Raw genomic sequence first — 26,917 nt, 5'->3', positions numbered from 1 at the left:
ATAAAAGTACTGTCTGTTAGGTCAGTAAAAGTACTGTCTGTTAGGTCAATAAAAGTACTGTCTGTTAGGTCAATAAAAGTACTGTCTGTTAGGTCAATAAAAGTGCTGTCTGTTAGGTCAATAAAAGTGCTGTCTGTTAGGTCAATAAAAGTGCTGTCTGTTAGGTCAGTAAAAGTAGTCAACATTAGGTCAGACTGTTGCAACACTTCCCTGTTGTCAGGTGCGTCGTAAAAGGTGGACCAAAACGCAGCGGGTATATGAATACTCGTCTTCTTTTATTAGAAGAAAAAAACAAAACAAAACACTTATACAAAAACAACGACGAAAACCAGTCCTGTAAGGCTACACAGCTATACACGGAACAACTACCCACAAAACCCATGGAAAAACACACCTACTAAATAGGACCTTCAATTAGAGGCAACGAGGAACAGCTGCCTCCAATTGAAGGTCAGCCCAATTAACTAAACATAGAAATATAAGAACTAGAACGAACATAGAAATATATTAACATAGAACATGACCCAAAAAAAAACGAAACACACAAAACAAACACACCCCTGCCACGTCCTGACCAACTACAATAACAAAATGACCCCTTTGCTGGTCAGGACGTGACACCAGTCATGTGCCTTGGTACATTGGTTGTTTTTACTAGTGTGTAGCTCTGGCTGCTCCAGCTTCTGATGGAGACAATACTACCAAGGAAAAAAGGTCTGCCTTGATGAATCCCCAGATGACATTATTGAATGGCAGGCTAGAAATACACACATTAGGATGAACTGATCGGTTGGCTGTGTGTACCGCCGATAGAGGATTTTCTCTGTCTGTCTGTCTGTCTGTCTGTCTGTCTGTCTGTCTGTCTGTCTGTCTGTCTGTCTGTCTGTCTGTCTGTCTGTCTGTCTGTCTGTCTGTCTGTCTGTCTGTCTGTCTGTCTGTCTGTCTGTCTGTCTGTCTGTCTGTCTGTCTGTCTGTCTGTCTGTCTGTCTGTCTCACACACACACACACACACACACACACACACACACACACACACACACACACACACACACACACAGCACACTGACCCAGGGCTGTAGCGCTCCAGATGTCCCCATCACAGGGAGTCTGTCTCTTTTTTCTATCCTCCACTGGGCTAAAAATATTCAAATCCCCACAATCCATCCAGCCATCCATCCAGCCAGCCAGCCAGCCAGCCAGCCAGCCAAACGTCTCAGAGAGTGAATGTTGCCAATACCCAGGGGCTTTTAAAGAATGAGCCTTTGATTTTATTGACCTTTCAAATGAATAGTGTCAAAGCAGGTTCTTTTTTCAACAAATCACTGTAATTGATTGTGTGGTGTAATGTGTAATTGACAGGTCAAGTGCCCACCTGATGATATATCGGCTAGCCATGTCTATAACTATAAATGAGGTGTTTCTGTATGGGAAAGGACATTTTGTTGAGTCTTACTGATTTACTGTAAACTGCTGTTTTCCTTTTCTTTCCTGTCCTCCACCCTGCAGCCCAGTGATCTGAGGAAACACAGGAGAAAGGTACAGTACTAATGATATGTTCATTTTATTACATTAGACATTTCAAATTCATAGTACCTCTGTCTTCCTGTAGATGACTGTAATAGTCTGGTGTATCCTTGCCATTATTGGACTCTAATGACCTATAAGCAAACAGTGTTGTAGAGATTGATGTGTGAGGTGTGACTATAGTGTAATACCAGTGTTGTAGAGATTGAGGTGTGACTATAGTGTAATACCAGTGTTGTAGAGATTGATGTGTGAGGTGTGACTGTAGTGTAATACCAGTGTTGTAGAGACTGATGTGTGAGGTGTGACTATAATGTAATACCAGTGTTTCAGAGATTGATGTGTGAGGTGTGACTATAGTGTAATACCAGTGTTTCAGAGATTGATGTGTGAGGTGTTATTATAGTGTAGTAACAGTGTTATAGAGATTGATGTGAGGTGTGACTATAGTGTAATACCAGTGTTGCAGAGATTGATGTGTGAGGTGTGACTATAGTGTAATACCAGTGTTGTAGAGATTGATGTGTGAGGTGTTACTATAGTGTAATACCAGTGTTGTAGAGATTGATGTGAGGTGTGACTATAGTGTAATAACAGTGTTTCAGAGATTGATGTGTGAGGTGTTACTATAGTGTAGTAACAGTGTTATAGAGATTGATGTGTGAGGTGTTACTATAGTGTAGTAACAGTGTTGTAGAGATTGATGTGGGAGGTGTGACTATAGTGTAGTAACAGTGTTGTAGAGATTGATGTGTGAGGTGTTACTATAGTGTAGTAACAGTGTTGTAGAGATTGAGGTGTGACTATAGTGTAGTAACAGTGTTGTAGAGATTGATGTGAGGTGTGACTATAGTGTAATAACAGTGTTTCAGAGATTGATGTGTGAGGTGTTACTATAGTGTAGTAACAGTGTTATAGAGATTGATGTGTGAGGTGTTACTATAGTGTAGTAACAGTGTTGTAGAGATTGATGTGTGAGGTGTGACTATAGTGTAATAACAGTGTTGTAGAGATTGAGGTGTGACTATAGTGTAATAACAGTGTTGTAGAGATTGATGTGAGGTGTGACTATAGTGTAATAACAGTGTTTCAGAGATTGATGTGTGAGGTGTTACTATAGTGTAGTAACAGTGTTGTAGAGATTGATGTGTGAGGTGTGACTATAGTGTAATAACAGTGTTGTAGAGATTGATGTGTGAGGTGTGACTATAGTGTAATAACAGTGTTGTAGAGATTGATGTGTGAGGTGTGACTATAGTGTAATAACAGTGTTGTAGAGATTGATGTGTGAGGTGTTACGATAGTGTAATAACAGTGTTGTAGAGATTGATGTGAGGTGTTACTATAGTGTAATAACAGTGTTGTAGAGATTGATGTGTGAGGTGTGACTATAGTGTAATAACAGTGTTGTAGAGATTGATGTGTGAGGTGTGACTGTAGTGTAATAACAGTGTTGTAGAGATTGATGTGTGAGGTGTGACTATAGTGTAATAACAGTGTTGTAGAGATTGATGTGTGAGGTGTGACTATACTAGTTTAATAAGAGCTACTAACAGGTCTCTTCACCCCTCCACGGTCAGATTGCGGCCACCGATGATGACGGCCAGGACAAGGCTACCATCAAGTGTGAGACGTCCCCTCCCCCCACGCCCCGGACCGTACGCATGACCCGCACACTGCCAGCCTCCTCACACAACGAGGCCCGAGGGTATGCTGCACTTATAGCGCACACACACACACACACACACACACACACACACACACACACACACACACACACACACACGCATACTCCACCTTCTTCATCCTGACGGTAATTTGTGAGACAAATTGTCTCTTACCCAAGTTGTATCTTTTTCCTTGACTGTGTGTGTGTGCGTGTGTGCATGTGTGTGTTTGCAGCATTGCTGCCAGCCTGGAGGCAGAGGCCAGTGCTCTGAGCAGCGTAGCCAGCAGTCAGGACTCCATCAACAAGCAGCCCAAGAAGAAGGGCATCAAGTCCTCCATCGGACGCCTGTTTGGCAAGAAGGAGAAGACCAGACTGGCACAGCTGCATGCCCACAGGGAGGCCATCGGGCAGAGCCAAGGTACTGGTCTACACTCAGCACCTCTCTGATATGAGTTGCTCTTATCTGTTCTATGTACTGTTTGGTTAATGAGTAGGCATTCGTTTACATTGACATTTTAGTCATTTAGCAGTTTAGCAGACGTTCTGATCCAGAGTGACTGACAGGAGCACATAGGGTTTAGTGCCTTGCCAGGGGGTTAATACTTTCTCAAATCAAATTGTATTTATCACCTGTGCCGAATACAACAGGTGTAGACTTTACAGTGAAATGCTTGCTTACGAACATCTCCAAACAAGTAAAATAAATGATGATTAAAAGTAAAATAGCGGAGTAAAATAAAAGCTATATACATGGAGTAACAGTACCAGATCAATAATGGATCTATATACATGGAGTACCAGTACCAGATCAATAATGGATCTATATACAGGGAGTACCAGTACCAGATCAATAATGGATCTATATACAGGGAGTACCAGTACCAGATCAATAATGGATCTATATACAGGGAGTACCAGATCAATAATGGATCTATATACAGGGAGTACCAGTACCAGATCAATGTGGAGCTATATACAGGGAGTACCAGTACCAGATCAATAATGGATCTATATACAGGGAGTATCAGTACCAGATCAATAATGGAGCTATATACAGGGAGTACCAGTACCAGATCAATGTGCAGCAGTACGAGGTATTTGAGGTAGATATGTACATGAAGGCAGCAGGGTAAAGTGACTAGGCATCAGGATAGATAATAGTAAGGTATTTGAGATAGATATGTACATGAAGGCAGGGTAAAGTGACTAGGCATCAGGATAGATAACAAGGTATTTGAGATAGATATGTACATGAAGGCAGGGTAAAGTGACTAGGCATCAGGATAGATAACAAGGTATTTGAGGTAGATATGTACATGAAGGCAGGGTAAAGTGACTAGGTATCAGGATAGATAATAATAAGGTATTTGAGGTAGATACATGAAGGCAGGGTAAAGTGACTAGGCATCAGGATAGATAATAATAAGGTATTTGAGATAGATATTTACATGGAGGCAGGGTAAAGTGACTAGACATCAGGATAGATAATAATAAGGTATTTGAGGTAGATAGATGAAGGCAGGGTAAAGTGACTTGGCATCAGGATAGATAATAATAAGGTATTTGAGGTAGATATGTACAGGAAGGCAGGGTAAAGTGACTAGGCATCAGGATAGATAATAATAAGTATTTGAGGTAGATATGTACATGAAGGCAGGGTAAAGTGACTAGATAATCAGGATAGATAATAATAAGGTATTTGAGGTAGATATGTACATGAAGGCAGGGTAAAGTGACTAGGCATCAGGATAGATAATAATAAGGTATTTGAGGTAGATATGTACATGAAGGCAGGGTAAAGTGACTAGGCATCAGGATAGATAATAATATGAGTAAAATAAAGAACAGAGTAGCAGCAGCAAATTATGTGTGTGTGTGTGTGTGTGTGTGTGTGTGTGTGTGTGTGTGTGTGTGTGTGTGTGTGTGTGTGTGTGTGTGTGTGTGTGTGTGTGTGTGTGTGTGTGTGCGTGCATGTTTGAATGTGTGAGGGATTTGTGTGGGAGTGACAGTGTAGTGTGTCTGAGTGAGTGTGTATATGTAGTCTAGTGAGTGTGTATATGGTGTGTATATATAGTCTAGTGAGTGTGTATACAGTATGGTGTGTATATATAGCCTAGTGAGTGTGTATACAGTATGTTGTGTATATATATAGCCTAGTGAGTGTGCATATGGTGTGTATATATAGTCTCGTGAGTGTGTATATGGTGTGTATATATAGTCTAGTGAGTGTGTATACAGTATGGTGTGTATATATAGTCTAGTGAGTGTGTATACAGTATGGTGTGTATATATAGTCTGGTGAGTGTGTATACAGTATGGTGTGTATATATAGTCTAGTGAGTGTGTATACAGTATGGTGTGTATATATAGTCTAGTGAGTGTGTATATGGTGTGTATATATAGTCTAGTGAGTGTGTATACAGTATGGTGTGTATATATAGTCTAGTAAGTGTGTATACAGTATGGTGTGTATATATAGTCTAGTGAGTGTGTATACAGTATGGTGTGTATATATAGTCTAGTGAGTGTGTATACAGTATGGTGTGTATATATAGTCTAGTGAGTGTGTATACAGTATGGTGTGTATATATAGTCTAGTGAGTGTATTTGGTGTGTATATATAGTCTAGTGAGTGTGTATATAGTATGGTGTGTATATATAGTCTAGTGAGTGTGTATACAGTATGGTGTGTATATATAGTCTAGTGAGTGTGTATACAGTATGGTGTGTATATATAGTCTAGTGAGTGTATATGGTGTGTGTATATATAGTCTAGTAAGTGTGTATACAGTATGGTGTGTATATATAGTCTAGTAAGTGTGTATACAGTATGGTGTGTATATATAGTCTAGTGAGTGTGTATACAGTATGGTGTGTATATATAGTCTAGTGAGTGTGTATACAGTATGGTGTGTATATATAGTCTAGTGAGTGTGTATATGGTGTGTATATATAGTCTAGTGAGTGTGTATACAGTATGGTGTGTATATTTAGTCTAGTGAGTGTGTATACAGTATGGTGTGTATATATAGTCTAGTGAGTGTGTATACAGTATGGTGTGTATATATAGTCTGGTGAGTGTGTATACAGTATGTTGTGTATATATAGTCTAGTGAGTGTGTATACAGTATGGTGTGTGTATATATAGTCTAGTAAGTGTGTATACAGTATGGTGTGTATATATAGTCTAGTGAGTGTGTATACAGTATGGTGTGTATATATAGTCTAGTGAGTGTATTTGGTGTGTATATATAGTCTAGTGAGTGTGTATACAGTATGGTGTGTATATATAGTCTAGTGAGTGTGTATACAGTATGGTGTGTATATATAGTCTAGTGAGCGTGTATACAGTATGGTGTGTATATATAGTCTGGTGAGTGTGTATACAGTATGGTGTGTATATATAGTCTAGTGAGTGTATATGGTGTGTGTATATATAGTCTAGTAAGTGTGTATACAGTATGGTGTGTATATATAGTCTAGTAAGTGTGTATACAGTATGGTGTGTATATATAGTCTAGTGAGTGTGTATACAGTATGGTGTGTATATATAGTCTAGTGAGTGTGTATACAGTATGGTGTGTATATATAGTCTAGTGAGTGTGTATACAGTATGGTGTGTATATATAGTCTAGTGAGTGTATTTGGTGTGTATATATAGTCTAATGAGTGTACATAGGCTCAGTGCAAGGTAGAGTCAGAGCAAATAGTTCAGGTACCATTAATTGACTATTTAGCAGTCTGGCCATTTAGCAGTCTGGCTATTTAGCACTCTGGCTATTTAGCACTCTGGCTATTTAGCAGTCTTATGGCTTAGGGATAGAAGCTGTCTCAAATGCACAATTTTTGGGGCCTTCCTCTGACCCTGCCTGATATAGAGATCCTGGATGACAGGGAGCTCAACCCCAGGGATGTACTGTGCTGGCCCAATTGCCATACCAAGTGGTGATGCAGTCAGTCAAGATGCTCTCGACGGTGCAGCTGTATAACTTTTTTAAGGATCTGAGGGCCCTAACCTGCCTGTATTATGTTAGATGATACTTGTCACAGAGGTTATGACTTACCACCTCACCATCCAAACATCACCTCTGCTGACTCGTGAACTCTCTGTTGAGTACAGATTCAGAAGAGATAAGTGTGGCTCCTTGCTAGTACTCTCTGGATGCTATCTACACGGGATGATTTCTATGAGCCATGCAGGCAGTGCAGTAACGTCCCATTCTCCCTCTCTCACAGGAGTGTCTGATCCAGACCTGGGTCAGGACATGGCTGTGGGGAAGCTGGGGACTCAGGCTGAGAAAGACCGCCGGCTGAAAAAGAAGTAAGCTTTCATAACACCCCCCTCCTGCCCCTGAAACCTGCCACCACAGCATTTCACCCCCAAAAAACAACAACCCTGCGCTCAATAATACTCTATTGGCTGACAACACAGCCAGTGGGAGATAAATCATACCTGTGTCACTAGAAACACTGGGCAATGTACCACACCAGTACTAACACCCCCCTGTGTTAATCTACTGTACATGACACTACTGTAGTAAAGAGTTATGATACACACACCTTTTTATGTGCCAGACAGCAGTGTCTGTTATAGTAAATCTGAATAGAGATCATTATCCTGTTTCCAACCTTTGACCCCATACACAGTGGCTGGTGAGGAATCCCTGGTTTCATTAGTCCTTTCCCTGTATAGGAGGCAATTGCCCATGTGGCTGGATAGAAGATACATCTCCAATACTCTCACTCTCCAGCAGAGAGAGGATCAATACAGACCAGGAACCTGAATAGACGTACAATAGAGGGATCCCCCCTAACCAAACACACAGTCAGACTATTGATTGGGTTAGAAGTCTATTCATGTCACACATTGTAGGCCTACGATTCTTAGTTCATTCTTTTGGTTTGGTTTTCCAGATAGTATCCTCCTTTAAACCCACACATGAACGACAAACAGGGGGGTTCCCTCATGTGCAAGTTTCATCTCCTTTCAACTGGGGATGTATGTGTCTACCGTGTCAGTGCCAAATGACAAATGCGTTCTCTATAGGCGAGCTTTGAGTTGTCATGGCAATAACTTTCCCACCCTTACAGATGATCAATAGAAGGTATTATGATGATGACGACTGTGTTTTCTTTGGTGTCGATTCTCCAGTTTTCCAGGAGACCGACCGCCTTGCATCTTGATGCTGCCCTCCAGTGCATGCTATTGAACTGCCTGCTGAATTTACATTGACATTTTCAGCCTGGTCAATATCGTGATCGTTCATTGGTTCATTGCTGATGTGTTGTGTATGTGTGATGTGTTGGGTAATGTTTGGCATTTGGCTGGTTTGTTCCTGTGAAGAATGTGAACCAATGCATTGCAGGTGTCTTGCCCCAAGTGCATTATCTTTCGTCTGCCTGCACGCGATGCTGTAAAAAGCTGCATCGACCAAAGAGAAGAAGAAAGTGGCTTTTCTTTTGCTAACCAATACAACTCTTTGACTTGTCATTCTACTGTTCTAATGTCAGTCTTTGGAAAAGCTCTTGTCACCTCTCTACTTGAGAGACTGTTTCTATTTTGCAGTGTGTGTGTGTGTGTGTGGGTGCCTGCATCCATGTGTGTGTGTGTTTGAATATGTGTCCGTGCATGTATGGGCAGTGTGTGTGTGTGTGTGTGTGTGTTTTGGGGGCAAGGTGGCGGTAAGGGGGTGCTGTTAACTCATTAACATTTGTGCACTTTTTGTCTCCCGTCACTTTCTCTTCCTCTCTCTCTCTCCTTGTACTCTTCCTCCCTCCCTCTCATCATGTGACTAAAGAAGCGGGTAAGTTGTGACAGTGTGACACCTGGACATCTCCATTGTCAGCGCTGTGCCGTCTGTCCACCTCTGTCCATCCATCTGTCCCCCTCCCAATGGCCGGTGCCAAAGCTGACGTCACTCTGTCCCTCTATGGCTGTTAATGACCCCTTGCTTTCTAGCTATCTTTCTTCCTTTCGATCTTTCTATCTTTTCATTTACCGTATAAAATGTTTCTCCCTCACAGTGCAGTGGCGGCTGCATCCATGGCTGGACAAAGAATGTGTGCCGTCACCCGTTAATGGGGTTGATTTTTATACTTGGAATGTCCAATGCCTTCCTCCTTCCTTGTGCGTGTTTCTATATCTGTGACTGTGAGATATAACCGGTTCTGATACCGGGTTATGGGGCGTCATATCTTGTTGTTTTATTTTCTTTGTCATAACTGTTTCCTTCCTTTCCCAGCTATGTTCAGTGGATGTATATCTCATCCATAACAGCCTGACATGAACATATCTATCTATATGCCTGTTGTATTGATACGACATTGAATGGAAACAATTGATTATTGATCGATATCAATGGACACATCTCCTATGTTGTGTGTCAGTACATTCAGTGTTTGTATGGTGTATTCAAGTGCCCTTTCTCTGCACTGAGGCCTTCAACTCTGACCAAGTCACATACATAATGTGTCACATGCCGTTTCTCCATACGCCTCATGTGGGCCACTATGTCTCCAGATGGAAGACATTTTAGCTGCACTCAGGAACTAGTTTCTGCCTTAGAACTCTCATGAAGTATTCTGTTCACTGAATGGAATTGTAACTTCAGAAGTCTGTTTTTATGTGTGTAGCATGTTATGTGAGTTATGTATTTATCAGCTCCACAGGCCCTCTCTATATTCAGACTCTTAGACCAACCAGACACTATCAACTGTCTTCAGGAAGTAACGTTCCACAGTTAGGTATCTCTCTAACGTAGCCTCTCTGGTTCTATTCTACACCATAGGCCTCCCATCCATCTGCTCCCCAACTCCATTAGTTAACAGTGTGCACACAGCAATAAAGACGAGACACACACACACATACCCCAAACACACATTTATATAGACTGTTCATTAGTTCTCTGTCTCTCACTCTGCCTAACAGAGTTGGTGTCGCAGGAATCAGCATATTACAAATTGCCTGGTACATGACTGAGTAAAGAGAAGCTCCTCTCCTCTGCTCTCCCTAGATAAGGTTTACTCTGGGCTGATGGTGGAGGGAGTGCTTAGCACTGCTTTCAAAGTGGTGCTCAGCACAAATAACACATTTCTCTATTTCACTTACCTATTGAACACTTCCACCGCCACACAAAAATGCAGTATTCCATCAAAGAATGTGAATAAAGACACCAAATACGATTTAAAGATGGCCAGAAAGAATACATTCAGCAAGACTCTCAAAGGGGTATCGCAGTCAGCAGAAAAAGCCCAGTCTCTCTGTGGTTAGTATTTCAGCAGTAGTAATACATTCCCAGCTGCAGCACAGAGACAAGTGGAGTTTGGTGGTTCTTCAGATTAGCAACTCAAAGTCAGGCTTCAGTGAGCAGCCCAGCAGCCCTAGCTGTCCCTTGAAGGTGTGTCTGGACCAGATGGTGAGAGAGAGAGGGGCAGAGAGAGAAAAAGAGAGAAAGAGGCAGAGTAGCAGAGAGAAAAAGAGGCAGAGAGAGAGGGTTAGAGAGGCAGACAGAGATAGAGGCAGAGAGAGAGAGCTAGGGGCAGAGAGTGAGAGTACTCATTTTACATGCAGTGTGTGTATGGAGAGATTGATGTATGATAAGGCCGTGCCCTTTTAGAAAGCTCTGGCCTGTGAGAGATAAAGTGTGTGGCACTGTACAGTGAACACACACACAAAATCTCGGTGTAATACTAGTGCCTTGTGTGTGTGCAGTGCATTAATCCCATGTCTCTGCTCCCGCCCTCAGGCACGAGCTGTTGGAAGAGGCGAGGAGGAAAGGCTTACCTTTCGCCCAATGGGACGGCCCCACAGTGGTGGCCTGGCTGGAGGTAGGCACTCCTCTACTCTGGCCTGGAGCCATTCTCAATCCTTCCGCCTCTGGGATAGATTCACAAGATTTGTGCCAGACTCCCACTCTGTGAAGAAGATAATATCCCCCCCCCATTAATCAAAACATGACCGGTCATGGATGTGGAATGACACAGTGCTGTTACATAATGGTTGGATATATTGTGTTGTAATTACGACGCGGGGAACTCCAATGCCGTAGTCAGCATGTCAGCGAGAGTTATTATAAAATGATCACGCCTCCGGCTGACATTACTCTTTGTGCTTTATTATATTAAGTCTATTATCTAATCCAGTGTTTCCCCAACTCCAGTCCTCCAGTACCCCCAGCAGTACTCATTTTTATTGTAGCCCTGTACAAGCACACCTGATACAACTGGTCAACTGATCATCAAGCCCTAAAGGAGTTGAATGAGGTGTGTTTGTCCCAGGCTATAACAACACTGTGGGCTGTTGGGGGTACTGTAGGACTGGAGTTGGGAAACACTCTGGCGTTGGGCCTATGGGACCAGCAGTGTGTTGAATCTGGATCTCACTGATATTATAGGAGACAATGTCCCAGAATTTGATGTCACCTTGGTGGAAGGCTCAGAGGCCTGTTGGTAAAGGTCTACTCTGTGATTTACTATGTCATGTTCTCCTCAGCACACCTTTTCCCTGTTAAATCAATTCCAAATGGGTTTGATTGTAATTGCTTGACATTACACCTTATAAAGGCCATAGTGATGTTGTTTAATATTAGTATGTTGTTTAACATGGGTATTCATTAAGTAAATGGATGTGTTGCCTATCAATGAATCATCACAGTTTATTTTCTGTCTTCATTGAAATATCCTATGTCTGTATTCAGTTTCTTCTCATTTAATCGTGATAGAACATGCTTGACATACAAGGTGAACATTTCAACCATGACTGCCCCCTACTATTTCTCAGTAGATCATTATTAAAACAATTAAGCTCTACACAACTTGTCTACCATAAGTAAGGATGGTAGACAAGTTCTCCCACCACATCACCTATAATTTGCAAAAACAAGCTCACTCACTACTTTACATGAAATCACGAATGGTCTTCCTCCTCCTGTTTCAGTTGTGGCTGGGGATGCCCGCCTGGTACGTGGCGGCATGTCGTGCCAACGTGAAGAGCGGTGCCATCATGTCTGCCCTGTCAGACACAGAGATCCAGAGGGAGATCGGCATCAGTAACCCCCTGCACCGCCTCAAACTACGCCTGGCCATCCAGGAGATGGTCTCCCTCACCAGTCCATCTGCCCCGCCAACCTCCAGAACCGTGAGTGTCCATTGACACACACACACACACACATGCTCCCATGCATGTAACTGCCGTCAGTGTGTTAGCTTAGAATATAGCGCTGCCTCTCTGAACCTGCCTCTGACTGGGCTTTAACCAGGCTCCTCTACCACACCAACACAAGTGACCGCCTGCTTGACAACAAACACATTGAGCTATAGAAGAAGCATTCGACCTATTCGATAGCTCCACCGGTGACATTTTGAGTGAACTTACGGCACGTTCTTAACTCCGATATACACACACACACACACGCATACATACACACAGACGGTATAGTCTTCAAGGGTAAAGACACTCAAGAAGCTATTTCTGCTAGTTTGCATTGTTACGCCTTCACAGTCAGAGAACCTGACTTGTGTAGCATCTCTATCCTTTGTGTTGGTAACTGAATGTTGGAGAGAATGGGAGGAAACCGGTTAAGGCCGGCTTGTTTATCACTCAGTAGTGTCAGTCAGCTCATGCACTTAATTCAGCTCTGCAGCATTTACTCTAATTTACACCAGCAGCTATTTTATACCTCAGTCTGTTTCACAGCTCTGAGTTGTCATGGTGATTTCATGTAACCTCTGTGGAACCTGCTGAGCTTAATGCTACAAACTGTTTATTCTATGTAGCTTTATCCATCAAATTTCAATCAAATGTATTTATAAAGCCCTTCTTACATCAGCTGATGTCACAAAATGCTGTACAGAAACCCAGCCTAAAACCCCAAACAGCAAGCGATGCAGGTGTAGAAGCACGGTGGCTAGGAAAAACTCCCTAGAACGGCCGGAACCTAGGAATAAACCTAGAGAGGAACCAGGATATGAGGGGTGGCCAGTCCTCTTCTGGCTGTGCCGGGTGGAGATTATAGCAGAACATGGCCAAGATGTTCACATTCACACTCTCTTACACACACACACACACACACACACACACACACACACACACACACACACACACACACACACACACACACACACACACACACACACACACACACACACACACACACACACACACACACATATATACACACACACACACACACACACACACACTGCTCATGAATCTTTCATCAAGGAGGAGTGAACTCTGGGAATATGACTCTACAGCCCCCTGCTGTGACTGGTGGTCAGTTCTCTGCTTTAACTCCGGGTTAATCAACCCTGTAAATGCAGAGGAAGTGTCTGACAAGCAGAACACTGACAGGAGAAAGGTGGGGGAGCAGACTTCTGACTGGTTATTCTGTTGCCTTTAAGCTCACAGAAAGTGACGTCTGATTCAACCTATGGGGCCGACCCGAACCGTACTGTGCTGCCCAGTACAGCTGGGCTTGGCTCGGCTCTATAGTGTGAAACAGGCATGCGTGAGCAGCCCTTTAGTACGGTGTCTTTAATAGAGATTGTCATCCTCTCAAGTGTTCTTATCTAGGTCATGACAGCTTGATCCAGTGGGGCTGCAAAGCACAGCAATCATGACTGCTAAAATTAGAATCAACAACAGATTAGAATGGGTTGGAATGGGGTTTAATGGTGTTGTACACTGAGGTATATCAAACTAGACTGAGTCTGTTAGAAAGGGGTTTAACGGTGTGGTACACTGAGGTATATCAAACTAGACTGAGTCTGTTAGAATGGGGTTTAACGGTGTTGTACACTGAGGTATATCAAACTAGACTGAGTCTGTTAGAAAGGGGTTTAACCATGTAGTACACTGAGGTATATCAAACTAGACTGAGGTGGATATGCATGTTTGTATTTGTGTCTGTTTGCTCCAAACACCTGTACTAATCCACTACTACAGTTGTGGTCAAATGTTTAGAGAACGACACAAATATTAATTTTCACAAAGTTTGCTGCTTCAGTGTCTTTAGATATTTTTGTCAGATGTTACTATGGAATACTGAAGTATAATTACAATGTTACGTTCGTCGTAATAATTGGACCAAGGCGCAGCGTGAGTAGCGTTCCACATCTTTATTATAACGTGAAACTTCAGCAAAATACAAAAACAATAAATGAACAAACGAAACGTGAAGACAGTGAAGTGAAAATCGGCACCTACACAAAAACAAGATCCCACAAACACAGGTGGGAAAAATAACTACTTAAATATGATCCCCAATTAGAGACAACAATTACCAGCTGCCTCTAATTGGGAATCATACAAAACACCAACATAGAAAAAGAAGCTAGAACACAACATAGAAATAAACAACGTAGAACACCCCCAGTCACGCCCTGACCTAGGGCTCTCTATGGTCAGGGCGTGACAGTACCCCCCCCCCCCCCCCCCCCCCCCTCCCCAAAGGTGTGGACTCCGGCCGCAAAACCTGAAACCAAATAGGGAGGGTAGGGGGGTGATCAGTGTCGGTGGCGGCTCTGGTGCGGGACGAAGTACCCGCTCATCCCGCGGATCCGCCAGCATCGGGGGCGGCTCTGGTGCGGAACGAAGAACCCGCTCAGCTCGCGGATCCACCATCTTTGGTGGTGGCTCTGGTGCGGGCCGAAGAACCCGCTCAGCTCGCGGATCCACCAGCTTTGGTGGCAGCTCTGGTGCGGGCTGCAGAACCCACTCATCCCGCGGATCCAGCCATGGACCCAGGCTGAACACTGTGCCTGGACTGGATCTCGATGCCAAGGAAGGCTCCTGCCATGGCGCGGGACTGGACACCGGCCCTGGCCTGGACAGCGGTGCAGAGGAAGACTCCTGCCATGGAACGGGACTGGACACCGTGTCTGGACTAGGCATCGGCGCCGAGGAAGACTCCGGCCATGGAGCGGGACTGGACGCCGTGCTTGGACTGGGCATCAACGCAGGGGAAGGCTCCGGCCTTGGAGCTGAACTGAACACCGTGCCTGGACATCGGCGCAGAGGGAGGCTCCTGCCCTGGAGCAGGACTGGACGCTGTATCTGGACTGTGCACCGGCGCAGAAGAAGAATCCGGCCATGGAGCAGGACTGGACGCCATGCTTGGACTGGGCTTCGGCGCAGGGGAAAGCGCCAGCCTTGGAGCTGGACTAGATGTCTTGCCTGGAAGCTCCGAACCGTTGACCCCCGCTGAAGGTTCCCGGGCCGTTGACCCCCACTGGAGGTTCCGGACTGTGGACCGTCACAGGAGGTTCCGGACTGTGGACCGTCTCAGGAGGTTCCGGACTGTGGACCGTCTCAGGAGGTTCCGGACTGTGGACCGTCTCAGGAGGTTCCGGACTGTGGACCGTCTCAGGAGGTTCCGGACTGTGGACCGTCTCTGGAGGTTCCGGACTGTGGACCGTCTCTGGAGGTTCCGGACTGTGGACCGTCGTTGGAGGTTCCGGACTGTGGACCGTCGTTGGAGGTTCCGGACTGTGGACCGTCGTTGGAGGTTTCGGACTGTGGACCGTCGTTGGAGGTTCCGGACTGTGGACCGTCTCTGGAGGTTCCGGACTGTGGACCGTCTCCGGAGGTTCCGGACTGTGGACCGTCTCTGGAGGTTCCGGACTGGGAACCGTCGCCGGAAGCTCCGGACTGGGAACCGTCGCCGGAGGCTCTGGACTGTGAATGCGCACTGGAGGCCTGGTGCGTGGAGCTGGCACAGGACGCACTGGGCTGTGGTGGCGCACTGGAGACCTGGTGCATAGAACCAGCATCAATGGTACTGGTTCGATGACACACCTCGCATGGTGAGTGCGAGGAGCTGGCACAGGATGCACCGGACTGGGGACACGCATTTCAGGGCGAGTGCGAGGAGGGGACACAGGACGTACTGGACTGGGGAGGTGCACTGGAGGCCTGATGTGTGGGACCGGCACAAGTTGCACCGGACTGGTGACACGCTCCTCCAAACGCCTGCGTTGCCGCATACTCTTAGCCAACTCCATTCTCCGGTATCCCTCCTCGCACTGTTCCATTGACTCCCAGGCGGGCTCTGGTACTCTCCTTGAGTCGACCGACCATCTCTCCATCTCCTCCCAGGTTGTCACTGGCTCATTCCTCAGCTCCGCCGACCACCCCGTGTACCCCCCCCCCCCCCCCCCCAAAAATGTGGGCTGTCTTTTGGGCCGTCTTTGTGGCGGCGAACCCCGGTGTCGTCGCTGTCCTCCCTTTGTCTGCCGCCAAAGAAGGCGATCCTGTCCTGCCAGGATTTCCTCCCAAGTCCAGGCTCCCTTCCCATCCAAGATCTCCTCCCAAGTCCAGGATACCTTCTCCTCCTGGACACGCTGCTTGGTCCTGTTGTGGTGGGATCTTTTGTCACGTTCGTCGTAATAATTGGACCAAGGCGTAGCGTGAGTAGCGTTCCACATCTTTATTATAATGTGAAACTTAGCAAAATACAAAAACAATAAATGAACAAACGAAACGTGAAGACAGTGAAGTGCAAATAGGCACCTACACAAAAACAAGATCCCACAAACACAGGTGGGAAAAATAACTACTTAAATATGATCCCCAATTAGAGACAATGATTACCAGCTGCCTCTAATTGGGAATCATACAAAACACCAACATAGAAAAAGAAACTAGAACACAACATAGAAATAAACAACATAGAACACCCCCAGTCACGCCCTGACCTACTATACCATAGAGAACCAAGGGCTCTCTATGGTCAGGGCGTGACATACAAGCATTTCACAAGTGTCAAAGGCTTTTGTTGACAATTACATGAAATTGATGCAAAGAGTCAATATTTGCAGTGTTGACCCTTCTTTTTCAAGACCTCTGCAATTCACCCTGGCATGCTGTCAATTAACTTCTGGGCCACATCCTGACTGATGGCAGCCCATTCTTGCATTATCAATGCTTGGAGTTTGTTAGAATTTGTTTGTTCAACCGCCTCTTGAGGATTGACCACAAGTTCTCAATGGGATTAAGGTCTGTGGAGTATCGTGGCCATGGACCCAAAATATCGATGTTTTGTTCCCCGAGCCACTTAGTTATCACTTTTGCCTTATGGCAAGGTACTCCATCATGCTGGAAAAGGCATTGTTCGTCACCAAACTGTTCCTGGATGGTTGGGAGAAGTTGCTCTCGGAGGATGTGTTGGTACCATGCTTTATTCATGGCTGTGTTCTTAGGCAAAATTGTGAGTGAGCCCACTCCCTTGGCTGAGAAACAACCCCACACATTAATGGTCTCAGGATGCTTTACTGTTGGCATGACACAGGACTGATGGTAGCGCTCACCTTGTCTTCTCCGGACAAGCTTTTTTCCGGGTGCCCCAAACAATCGGAAAGGGGATTCATCAGAGAAAATGACTTTACCCCAGTCCTCAGCAGTCCAATCCCTGTATCTTTTGCAGAATATCAGTCTGTCCCTGATGTTTTTCCTGTAGAGAAGTGACCTCTTTGCTGCCCTTGACAGCAGGCCATCCTCCAAAAGTCTTCGCCTCACTGTGTGTGCCGATGCACTCACACCTGCCTGCTGCCATTCCTGAGCAAACTCTGTACTGGTGGTGCCCCGATCCCGCAGCTGAATCATCTTTAGGAGACGGTCCTGGCACTTGCTGGACTTTCTTGGGCGCCCTGAAGCCGCCTTCACAACAATTGAACCGCTCTCCTTGAAGATCTTGATGATCTGATAAATGGTTGATTTAGGTGCAATCTTACTGGCAGCAATATCCTTGCCTGTGAAGCCCTTTTTGTACAAAGCAATGATGATGGCACATGTTTCCTTGCAGTTAACCATGTTTGACAGAGGAAGAACAATGATTCCAAGCACCACCCTCCTTTTGAAGCTTCCAGTCTGTTATTCAAACTCAATCAGCATGACAGAGTGATCTCCAGCCTTGTCCTCGTCAACACTCACACCTGTGTTAACGAGAGAATCACTGACATGATGTCAGCTGGTCCTTTTGTGGCACGGATGAAATGCAGTAGAAATGTGTTTTGGGGATTCAGTTCATTTGCGTGGCAAAGAGGGACTTTGCAATTAATTGCAATTCATCTGATCACTCTTCATAACATTCTGGAGTATATGCAAATTGCCATCATACAAACTGAGGCAGCAGACTTTGTGAAAATTAATATTTGTGTCATTCTCAAAACTTTTGGCCACGACTGTACACTAGGTTATGGTGAACCAGTCTTGTCATGCATGGTAAATGTGTTCCTTTGGCCCATGTGTGTTGCACATGTGTAGGTGGGCTGCTCCTGTGTTATGTGCTGTTTTTGTCTATCCAAAGTCAGAAGTTGTCCCTACAGGATCAGATAGTATTTCACCCCTTTAATGGATAAGGTTATGATGGGGGTAGAGTAATCTGATCCTAGATCTGTGGTTAAGGACAACTTCTACCTCAATCAGTTTTGTGTCTGTGTTTGTTTGTGTACTGTGCGTGCCCTTTGACCCCAGAGGGGCGGGCCTGCTCATCATCTGACCATGATGCTATAACACTATTGGCTTACAGTGGTGCTGCTCTTCTTCTTTAATACTGCTTGCCCCTCCTGGCGGACTGCTGCTGCTGTCTTCTCTTGGGCACCGCACTCCTAGCCGTCAGGCAATGTATGGGTGACCCACGAGGAACTGGAGACCCTCGCAGCACCCTCCTCGAAAACGGTTAGTACTTCCTCTCCTTTTACCTCTTCTCTGCTCTCACTCACTTCTCTCTTTTCTTGCTTTCACTGCAGTGTTGAGACCTGTCAATGGCTGCTTTACTGAGGCCTGTACTGAGGACTGGGCGGCAGGTAGCCTAGCAGTTAGAGCATTGGGCCAGTAACCAAAAGGTCACTGGTTTGAATACCCGAGCCGACAAGGTGAAAAATCTGTCATTGTGCCCTTGTGTAAGGCACTTCACCCTGATTTGCTCCAGGGGTGCCGTACTACTATGGCTGACCCTGTAAAACAACACATTTCACTGCACCTATCCGGTGTATGTGACAATAAAACATATTTTTTTCCCTCAATAGGATTTGGAGAGTAGGGAGATTGAATAACAGTAGGTTTGTTGATAATGTGGTTAGACTGCATCACATCACATCCATTCTCAGTTCTCCCTTTCATTATAGTGGGTAAAGAAGGCTTTTTAATTGGAATGACTGGTGCACTGTCCTATATTTACCAGTATGTGTTGGTGTTACTGTTATGGTTCAGGGAGCTGCATTGCCCTTGGGTACCATACTGTAGTTACCCTATATTACCCGTGTTTATGGTACGTTTCAGCCAGATGTTGATTAGATACAGCACGTCAAGACATAATGCTATTTCTTTTCATTAGCAATGTCGTCCTTTTAAACCTGACAGTGATCAGCTGATTGTACATAGGATTCACCTTACAAGAGCGGTGTAAGAAGCTACATCAAATCCAGTACAGGTCTGCTAACTGATACAGTATGTTCCAAACATGTTCATTTAAAACCAATTGGTTCTGTCTCAAGATTGAAGCTTGCAGGATTATTAGTCACTGCAGGTGTCATTCGTGTCAATCCCTAGGACACGGACCGCTATGTATTATACTGTACATGTAATAATGGATGTCTTTGAGCTTGAACATAAAGGTTATTCTTTGTTCCACTGTTCTCCCTGCCTCTAATACAGCCTGCATGTCAGGCACAATGAGGCTAATAGCCAACTCAGTACCATTGTATGGAGGGCGAACCACGGGGAAAAAAGGCTCTCATTTGTGCCAGCCGTTTTGTGCAAGCTGGATTGGCCTAATGTGGCAGCAGCGCCCGTCTCCAAATCAAATGTAATCTGGCAGCAGCTCAGCCCAGGCCAGGACTAAAGGGATAACTGTGTTACTATCCCATGGTGCCAGTTCAGTTCTCACGCTAAAGGGGGGAAATCATTCTCCCTTCTCAGATTGCAGATAAATTGCACAGGCCACTTTCTCTCCCTCGAATAGTGATTTTTCATACATATTTAGATGGAGCTCTACTTTTAGATTGGAATAGTTTGTTAGGGGAATATATGCGAGGAAGAACTTTTCTGTACGTTTTGAGGCCTTTGCTCTGGCTTGAGCAAGTCAACAGCCTCTGATGCTAGAGTAGAGACTATTGGACTGTAGATGAAGTCCAGTGACCTGTTGCTATTATGTTCTCATGCATATTGCTACTGTTTCTTTTCCATGCCTGACCAATGACAGAGGTCCGGGGAGTCCGAGGAGGGGAGCTGGGCGCAGGTAAAGGATTTTTCGGTCTCTGTCATGGATTAGAACAGTAGAATTGTAGATTATTTAGAGTTACTCTAGTTTTATTATTTAATTTTTATTTAACTAGGCACACACCAGAGTTGTCTATGTGGCTACTTTTAAACTTCATCCAAATCGTTTACAGTACTTAATTGTTTCCTTGTCATTATTGTCAGACTCTAGCGTATGGTGACATGAACCATGAGTGGATAGGGAACGAGTGGTTGCCCAGTCTAGGACTACCTCAGTACCGCAGCTACTTCATGGAGTGCCTGGTGGACGCACGCATGCTGGACCACCTCACCAAGAAGGACCTCCGGGTGCATCTCAAAATGGTGGACAGCTTTCACAGGTACACCTGCCCTCCTGCATGATGTAGATCGGAAAGTTTAGTGTTTAGGCTCATTTTGTGGTAATAAGTGCAAAATATTATTGTGTCTGTCTAAAAATGGCTTTTCTAATGTTCCCATGTCTGTAGGACGAGTTTGCAGTATGGTATCATGGGTCTGAAGAAGCTCAACTATGACAGGAAGGAGCTGGAGAGACGCAGAGAGCACAGCCAGCATGAAATGAGAGGTACTTAAAGGAAAATTCCACCCAAAAACTGTAATTTGGTATTTGTTTCATTAGTCCATGGACAGACCTGTCTTCATAGTCCCAAAATGTTTTGTTGTCAGCAATCAAGTTTTCAAGATACGTAACTTTCAAAACACAGAAATCATCACTGTATTATGCATTTAGTATCATATGAGTATCATATCATATGCATTCAGTATCATCCTGCAAAACGCAGGATCATATGATGCAAAATCCATCATATGGGGATGATTTCTGTGTTATCTACAGTATCTTGAAAACTTGATTGGTGACAAGCATAACATTTTGGGACTATATCAACAATGGACAATTGAAACAAATACCAAAATGTAACTTTTTTCTTTAAAGACTGCTCAAGGAACGATAATGAAGACCTTTAAGCTAAAATATATCTAGTAGTGTCTAATTACAATCTCATTAGTAATCTGCTAAGGCAAATAATACTTGTGGAAGCGCACTTACTTTACAGTATGTATTGCATTCTATTGTGAAATATAGCCAAGCAGTGTCTACCTGTCATAGAGCTAAGAGGTGATGGTCAGTAAGGACCAATCTAGCAGAGCTCAAAGGTTTTCTTCATCATGTAACCAGACATGGAAAAATGTTGTGTCTGTGGCCGAACATCCATGTTGTGTTTACTGTAATACCATGTCTGTGTGCCCCAGACGTGCTGGTGTGGAGCAACGAGCGGGTGATTCGCTGGGTCCAGAGCATCGGCCTAAAGGACTATGCCAACATCCTGCTGGAGAGCGGCGTGCACGGGGCCCTGGTCGCCCTCGACGACAACTTTGACCACACCAGCCTGGCGCTGCTCATCCAGATCCCCAACCAAAGCACTCAGGTCAGATCCCTCTGCCCCGCATCACACTATTGCATAGTTACGCCACAAGAGGGCGATGCATAATATACTAGCACAACCACACCATAAGAGGAAGACATTAACATCTTCATTCCAAGAGTCCGTAGTCTTGTCTCTCAGAACTAAAAGCAAGTGAATTATGATGTTAAATTAAAGTGTTTTCAATTGTTTATTTTTAGATTTTCAGGACAGAATAAATGATTTAGAGGATCATCATTAGAAGTACACTTCAAACACATCTTTTCATTTCTCAGTCTTTCCATCTCAAACAGGTCTAATAATACCCTGAGTGCCAGACCAGTAGGTCAACAGCGAGCTGTTTGGTCATGCTTGCGTGCGATCAAAATGACTGAAAGCGTCTGGAGCCCCAAATAAAGAGACCTAAAACTTCCTTTTCAAATGTACCTAATAAGACCTATTACCCTTCCTCTCCCCAGGCACGTCAGATTCTGGAGAGAGAATATAATAACCTGCTAGCCCTGGGCACTGAGAGACGACTGGACGAGGTGAGTGACTCCTGTAACCCGGACAGCTAGCCCCGCTGTTACCATGGGTGATGGGCCGTGGCAGACAGACACACACACCTGGGTTTGTTGTCAATCATTACTCTGTTTTCCACCATCTCACTGCGCCTCAGACCTGTCCTCAGTTTCCACTTCCCACCCGATCCACCCATCACTCATTTGTCTCTCATATTGTCTTAGTGTTGGTTTGAGTTATAAATATAAATATAAGGCCTTGGGAAATGATATTTGTTAGCTGCTATAAACACTACTGTATATGCAGACACAAGCTGTTCTCAGACCAGTTTCTCTCTAAACTCAATCCCTAACCTGTGCCTGTCTCTGTCTGTGTGTCTGTCTGTCAGTATGAAGATAATGACCTCCGGGGGCCATCGTGGAGGAGGCAGTTCCCCCCGCGGGACGTCCACGGGATCAGTATGATGCCCGGCTCGGCAGAGACCCTCCCCGCTGGCTTCCGCGTCACCACCGGCTCACACTCCCGTAGGCTACCCCCCGAAGGTGAGCTCCCCCACAGACCCCCTGCATGGCCAAGACCCCCACAAAGTAGACCTAACAATTGAACTAGAGCCTCCAGTTTAGGGCACTTGGATGAATGTAAATTGCTAAAAATGCCAAATTGGATGGTAAAATTGCACTCATCAAACACTTATAAAAATGGCTAGCTGCCACAAAATGTATTTGATTGAGATTATACCTTGATTCATTTCATTTCTTTGTTAGAGTTTGGGGGGGGGGGGGTCCTCTTGCCCCTCTCTTTACTTGGAGCTCTCTCCCCATCACACTCTCTCTCTCGTCTATTGGTGTATGGATGGAGCATGTTGCTGACTATACCTGTATTTTCTCTGCTCTGGGAATGCTGCTCTGTGTGCAGTGCTCTATGAGGCGCTGGATGATAGTCCTGACGACATGTATTTGGACTGGTTTCAAGGTCAGATATACTGGAGCTATACCATGTGGCCTGCTGTTGGCCTGTGTGCCTTTACGCCCCCCAAAACTCCCCGGTTCCTGCTGTCCACCCTACCGTACCTCCTCTCTTCACCAACTGTCTTCACTCGCTACCTCTACTGCTCTGTTCCTCTGTTTCGTTCTGCCCTTGAAGCCAACTACAAGGGTGGCCATTTGTTTGTCAAGGTTGTCAGTTTGTTATAGTAGACATGTTGTGTGTCAAGTAATTGTTACTGAGGTTACTGTTGTTAGTTGCAGCTTCTGCTGCTGCACCCTTGAAGTTAAAGCAATGAATCCCCTATACATATGTTAGTTGAGCTACGTTAGTTGCCCTGTAAAAGGAGGTTTACATAAAAGAATCATAAAGATTTATGATGGATAAGATGGATATTTTACAGTTGCCGGTTTGTGTCGCTCATCGCCCTGTTGTTAAAAGAGGACGCTGGTCAAAATGTTCACGTTTTCAAGGGGATGAGAGATGTATTGAAACTTGCGTCTGTGATTGTGGCCCAGTGAGTTACAGCCGGACTGTAGTACAGTAGGCTGCAATATGTCAGAACTCACTCCGGAATTATGGACGCAACTTCTGATACAAGTAAGTCTATCGCTGACATCCGATTGCAGGTTTTGACCAGAGTTCTTCTCTAACACTCTGTCCCCAGTGTAATCGAGCTGCCTTCCTGTATCTGCCTCTATCTGTGGTCCCTGGTCTGTGGTGGTGATGACATTAACAGACTCGTTCCTGTACGAGGTGTGATTCACTCAAAATGGCCACGTGCACTCCTCCTCTGAGTGTGCGATGCAATGTGCCTTGGCTTTGCTAGCTGACATTTTGACTAACCTCGTTCCCGTGTGTGGTGCGTGTGTGTGCAGTGTGTTGTATCCACAGTATGGTCTACTGTACTCCTAGCCCTTATCAACTGGTTTAGAGTCCGTTTTGTTTGTCTCTCTCATTTGTTTGTCCCTCTCACAGTGGACAATGGGAGCTGATCCTGTGTCAGTTGTTATGGGCATAAAGTAAGTTGGATAGCATTATCTACTGACCCTGGGCCCACTCTGGGTGTTGAAGCTAAGTGACTAACTAACAGGTCTCTGTCTCCCCCTACAGTTGGCCCCTTAGCAGTGCAGCGTCTGGACAGCTCTACAGTGAGGACCTACTCCTGCTGAGGGAGGAGAAGAGAGACTGTAAGCTGTAAGTCACACACATTATTGCCGTACAAGCTATCAGTTGCACATACACACATGCTCACACACAAACTCTCCCTCTCTCTTACATCTGTCGTTCTGCTCAGGGACAGCAAATGACTGTGAGACATTGGAACGGGGTGAGAGGGTAACTTGTCTTTACAGATAACCATGTTTGCTTGGAGAGGAGAGTCCCTACTCTAGTGCAGGCATTCATGATCAGATGATAGGAGTCAAAGGCAGCAGCATGAGGCGGCCTCACTCTGTTGTCCCTCCTTTAATCTCTGTCCAACAACTACAGCCACAGTACACATGGAACTGTATTCCACATCAGGTAACTGATGCAAGCAGTAGAATCAGATTTTTTTTTAAACAGATAAAAATACACCTTATGAACAGCGGGGACTGTGAAGAGACACTCACAGGTATTATGGTGGTAATATACATTTTGTAGATATGTAGTGGTGTAATACTGTTATATGATGTACTGTTTTATATTTTATGTGTGATGTAAGTGCCTTAATGTGTTTGGACCCCAGGAGGAGTACCTGCTGCCTTGGCAAGAACTAATGGGGATCCCTAATAAATACATGAATACCCCTGAATGCCAAGGTAGAGAGATATGGCAGCTACATGAATACCCCTGAATGCCAAGGTAGAGAGAGATGGCAGCTACATGAATACCCCTGAATGCCAAGGTAGAGAGATATGGCAGCTACATGAATACCCCTGAATGCCAAGTTAGAGAGATATGGCAGCTACATGAATACCCCTGAATGCCAAGGTAGAGAGATATGGCAGCTTCATGAATACTCCTGAATGCCAAGGTAGAGAGATATGGCAGCTACATGAATCTGTCTCAAATGAGATAATGTTACACAATTAGTAGTCAACAATAATTCCCATGTGATCAAATTCATGTTCATGACAACTGCACTGTCACTGTGGATAAAGCTTCACAGTGTAATTAAACCATACCTCCTCTCTTTCAGGTCCAGATACTGTATGTAGAGAAGGTCTTACTGTACCTTGGAGCTGCTGGACGGGTCCTCCTGCCTGGAACAAACATTTTGACGAGACGCACTGCCAAGAAGCACCCCCCTACCCACCCACCCACCAAAAAGAGAGGGGGGGGGGGGGGGCAGCGAGGGGTGCCTCCTGCCAAGCCGCCCCCCTCTGCACTTACAAGCCAAGGCCCCCTGAAACCTGGGCAGTAGCTGCCGGTGCTACTTTCCTTCAGTCTGTCCTGTTCTCACCGTTTCTACCTTTTACATGTACAATAACTTGTTGAAGCATAATGTACTGTGTATTTCTTCTACCAGGAGATGTGTAGGTTATCTGTAAATTAATATAAATATGAGTTTTTTTTATATATATAAATATATACACATCTATATTACAAAAAAAGAAAAGATATTCAGAGTTTGTGCAAACAAACCCCCCCCTTCCCATTTCAAATCCATGTCCTTGGTTAAAATATGCTGCTCTTTGAACATTTCTCCATCATTCCCTGAGAGACCATTTTGTACATAGTTATTTTCCATTGTGCAGATAAACGTGTGTTTTCACCTTGGAGAGACTGTCCATCTGGTCGCCACGTGACCCCCCCCCCCCCAAGCTGGTAAAGCCTGCCCTCTAGTGGCGTGTACAGCCCCATCTATCTGAGTCACCATCCACCAGCCACAACCCCTCACCTTACAATCATGACAGAGCCCATCTCATAGCAAAGCATTCTGGGAGGAGGACACAGAAACGCACTGTGACGTCTACTGACGATGTGACAAGCACTTTGATACAACCACAGAAACTGTGGACTACAGCCACAGACTAAAAGAGAGACTCCACTCTGAAGCTACTCAGCTCAGAGATCAACTAACAGCAGGAACACTCTTCATCAGATGATCTCACTCACCTGCAGTACCTTGACCATAAACCCATACATGAAGAAACTCAAGCTGGACTTTTTTTATTTTGCCGTGGCTTCCGACTCAGCATCGCTGAGAAATAACTGAAAGACAGACTGCTTAACTCAGTGTGCGTAGAGTGTATATGAACATGTCGAAGTGAGGTGAATTTTAATGACAAACCTGTTGCTTGCTGTGACATTGGTGTAACTGTTAACTCTTTGTTTTTGTCTGAGTTGCCAGGGAAACCTATTGTACAGCCCTCCTACCTGTCTTTGAGTTATTTCTGCTGGAGTACTCGATCAAGTTTGACTTTTTTGTTGACTTTTACATCCTTGATTTGCACAAACAAAGAATCATTTTATTTTGTGTCCATTTTTTATTCATTGCTAATTGTATTTTGGTCAAAACTAAGTGGTGATCAAACAAATTTTCATTGCCAATAAAAAAATACTGTCAGTGAA

The 26,917-nt window shown here is 44.8% G+C and overlaps 1 protein-coding gene across 2 annotated transcripts in view; it reads left to right on the top strand.

Moving 5' to 3' along the window:
- ppfia2 (PTPRF interacting protein alpha 2) overlaps positions 1-26,917 on the top strand; it is a 242,839-nt gene extending 215,922 nt beyond the window's left edge. For both annotated transcript variants that reach the window (XM_082963994.1, XM_045699940.2), the window contains exons 17-31: positions 1,507-1,536; positions 3,105-3,232; positions 3,427-3,611; positions 7,430-7,514; positions 10,939-11,020; positions 12,129-12,329; positions 18,804-18,869; positions 20,395-20,430; positions 20,616-20,791; positions 20,918-21,015; positions 21,702-21,877; positions 22,333-22,401; positions 22,764-22,917; positions 24,473-24,556; positions 25,542-26,917. In XM_082963994.1, coding sequence (XP_082820120.1) covers positions 1,507-1,536; positions 3,105-3,232; positions 3,427-3,611; positions 7,430-7,514; positions 10,939-11,020; positions 12,129-12,329; positions 18,804-18,869; positions 20,395-20,430; positions 20,616-20,791; positions 20,918-21,015; positions 21,702-21,877; positions 22,333-22,401; positions 22,764-22,917; positions 24,473-24,531 — 1,545 coding nt within the window. In that variant the 3' untranslated portion in view covers positions 24,532-24,556; positions 25,542-26,917. The remainder of the gene's footprint in view (positions 1-1,506; positions 1,537-3,104; positions 3,233-3,426; positions 3,612-7,429; positions 7,515-10,938; positions 11,021-12,128; positions 12,330-18,803; positions 18,870-20,394; positions 20,431-20,615; positions 20,792-20,917; positions 21,016-21,701; positions 21,878-22,332; positions 22,402-22,763; positions 22,918-24,472; positions 24,557-25,541) is intronic.

Source organism: Salmo salar, chromosome 17, assembly GCF_965601325.2.
Source record: "Salmo salar chromosome 17, fSalSal1, whole genome shotgun sequence".
Classification (NCBI taxonomy): Eukaryota; Metazoa; Chordata; class Actinopteri; order Salmoniformes; family Salmonidae; genus Salmo; species Salmo salar.
The sequence above is the reverse complement of the archived record's forward strand: the minus strand, read 5'-3'. Positions and strand labels throughout refer to the sequence as shown.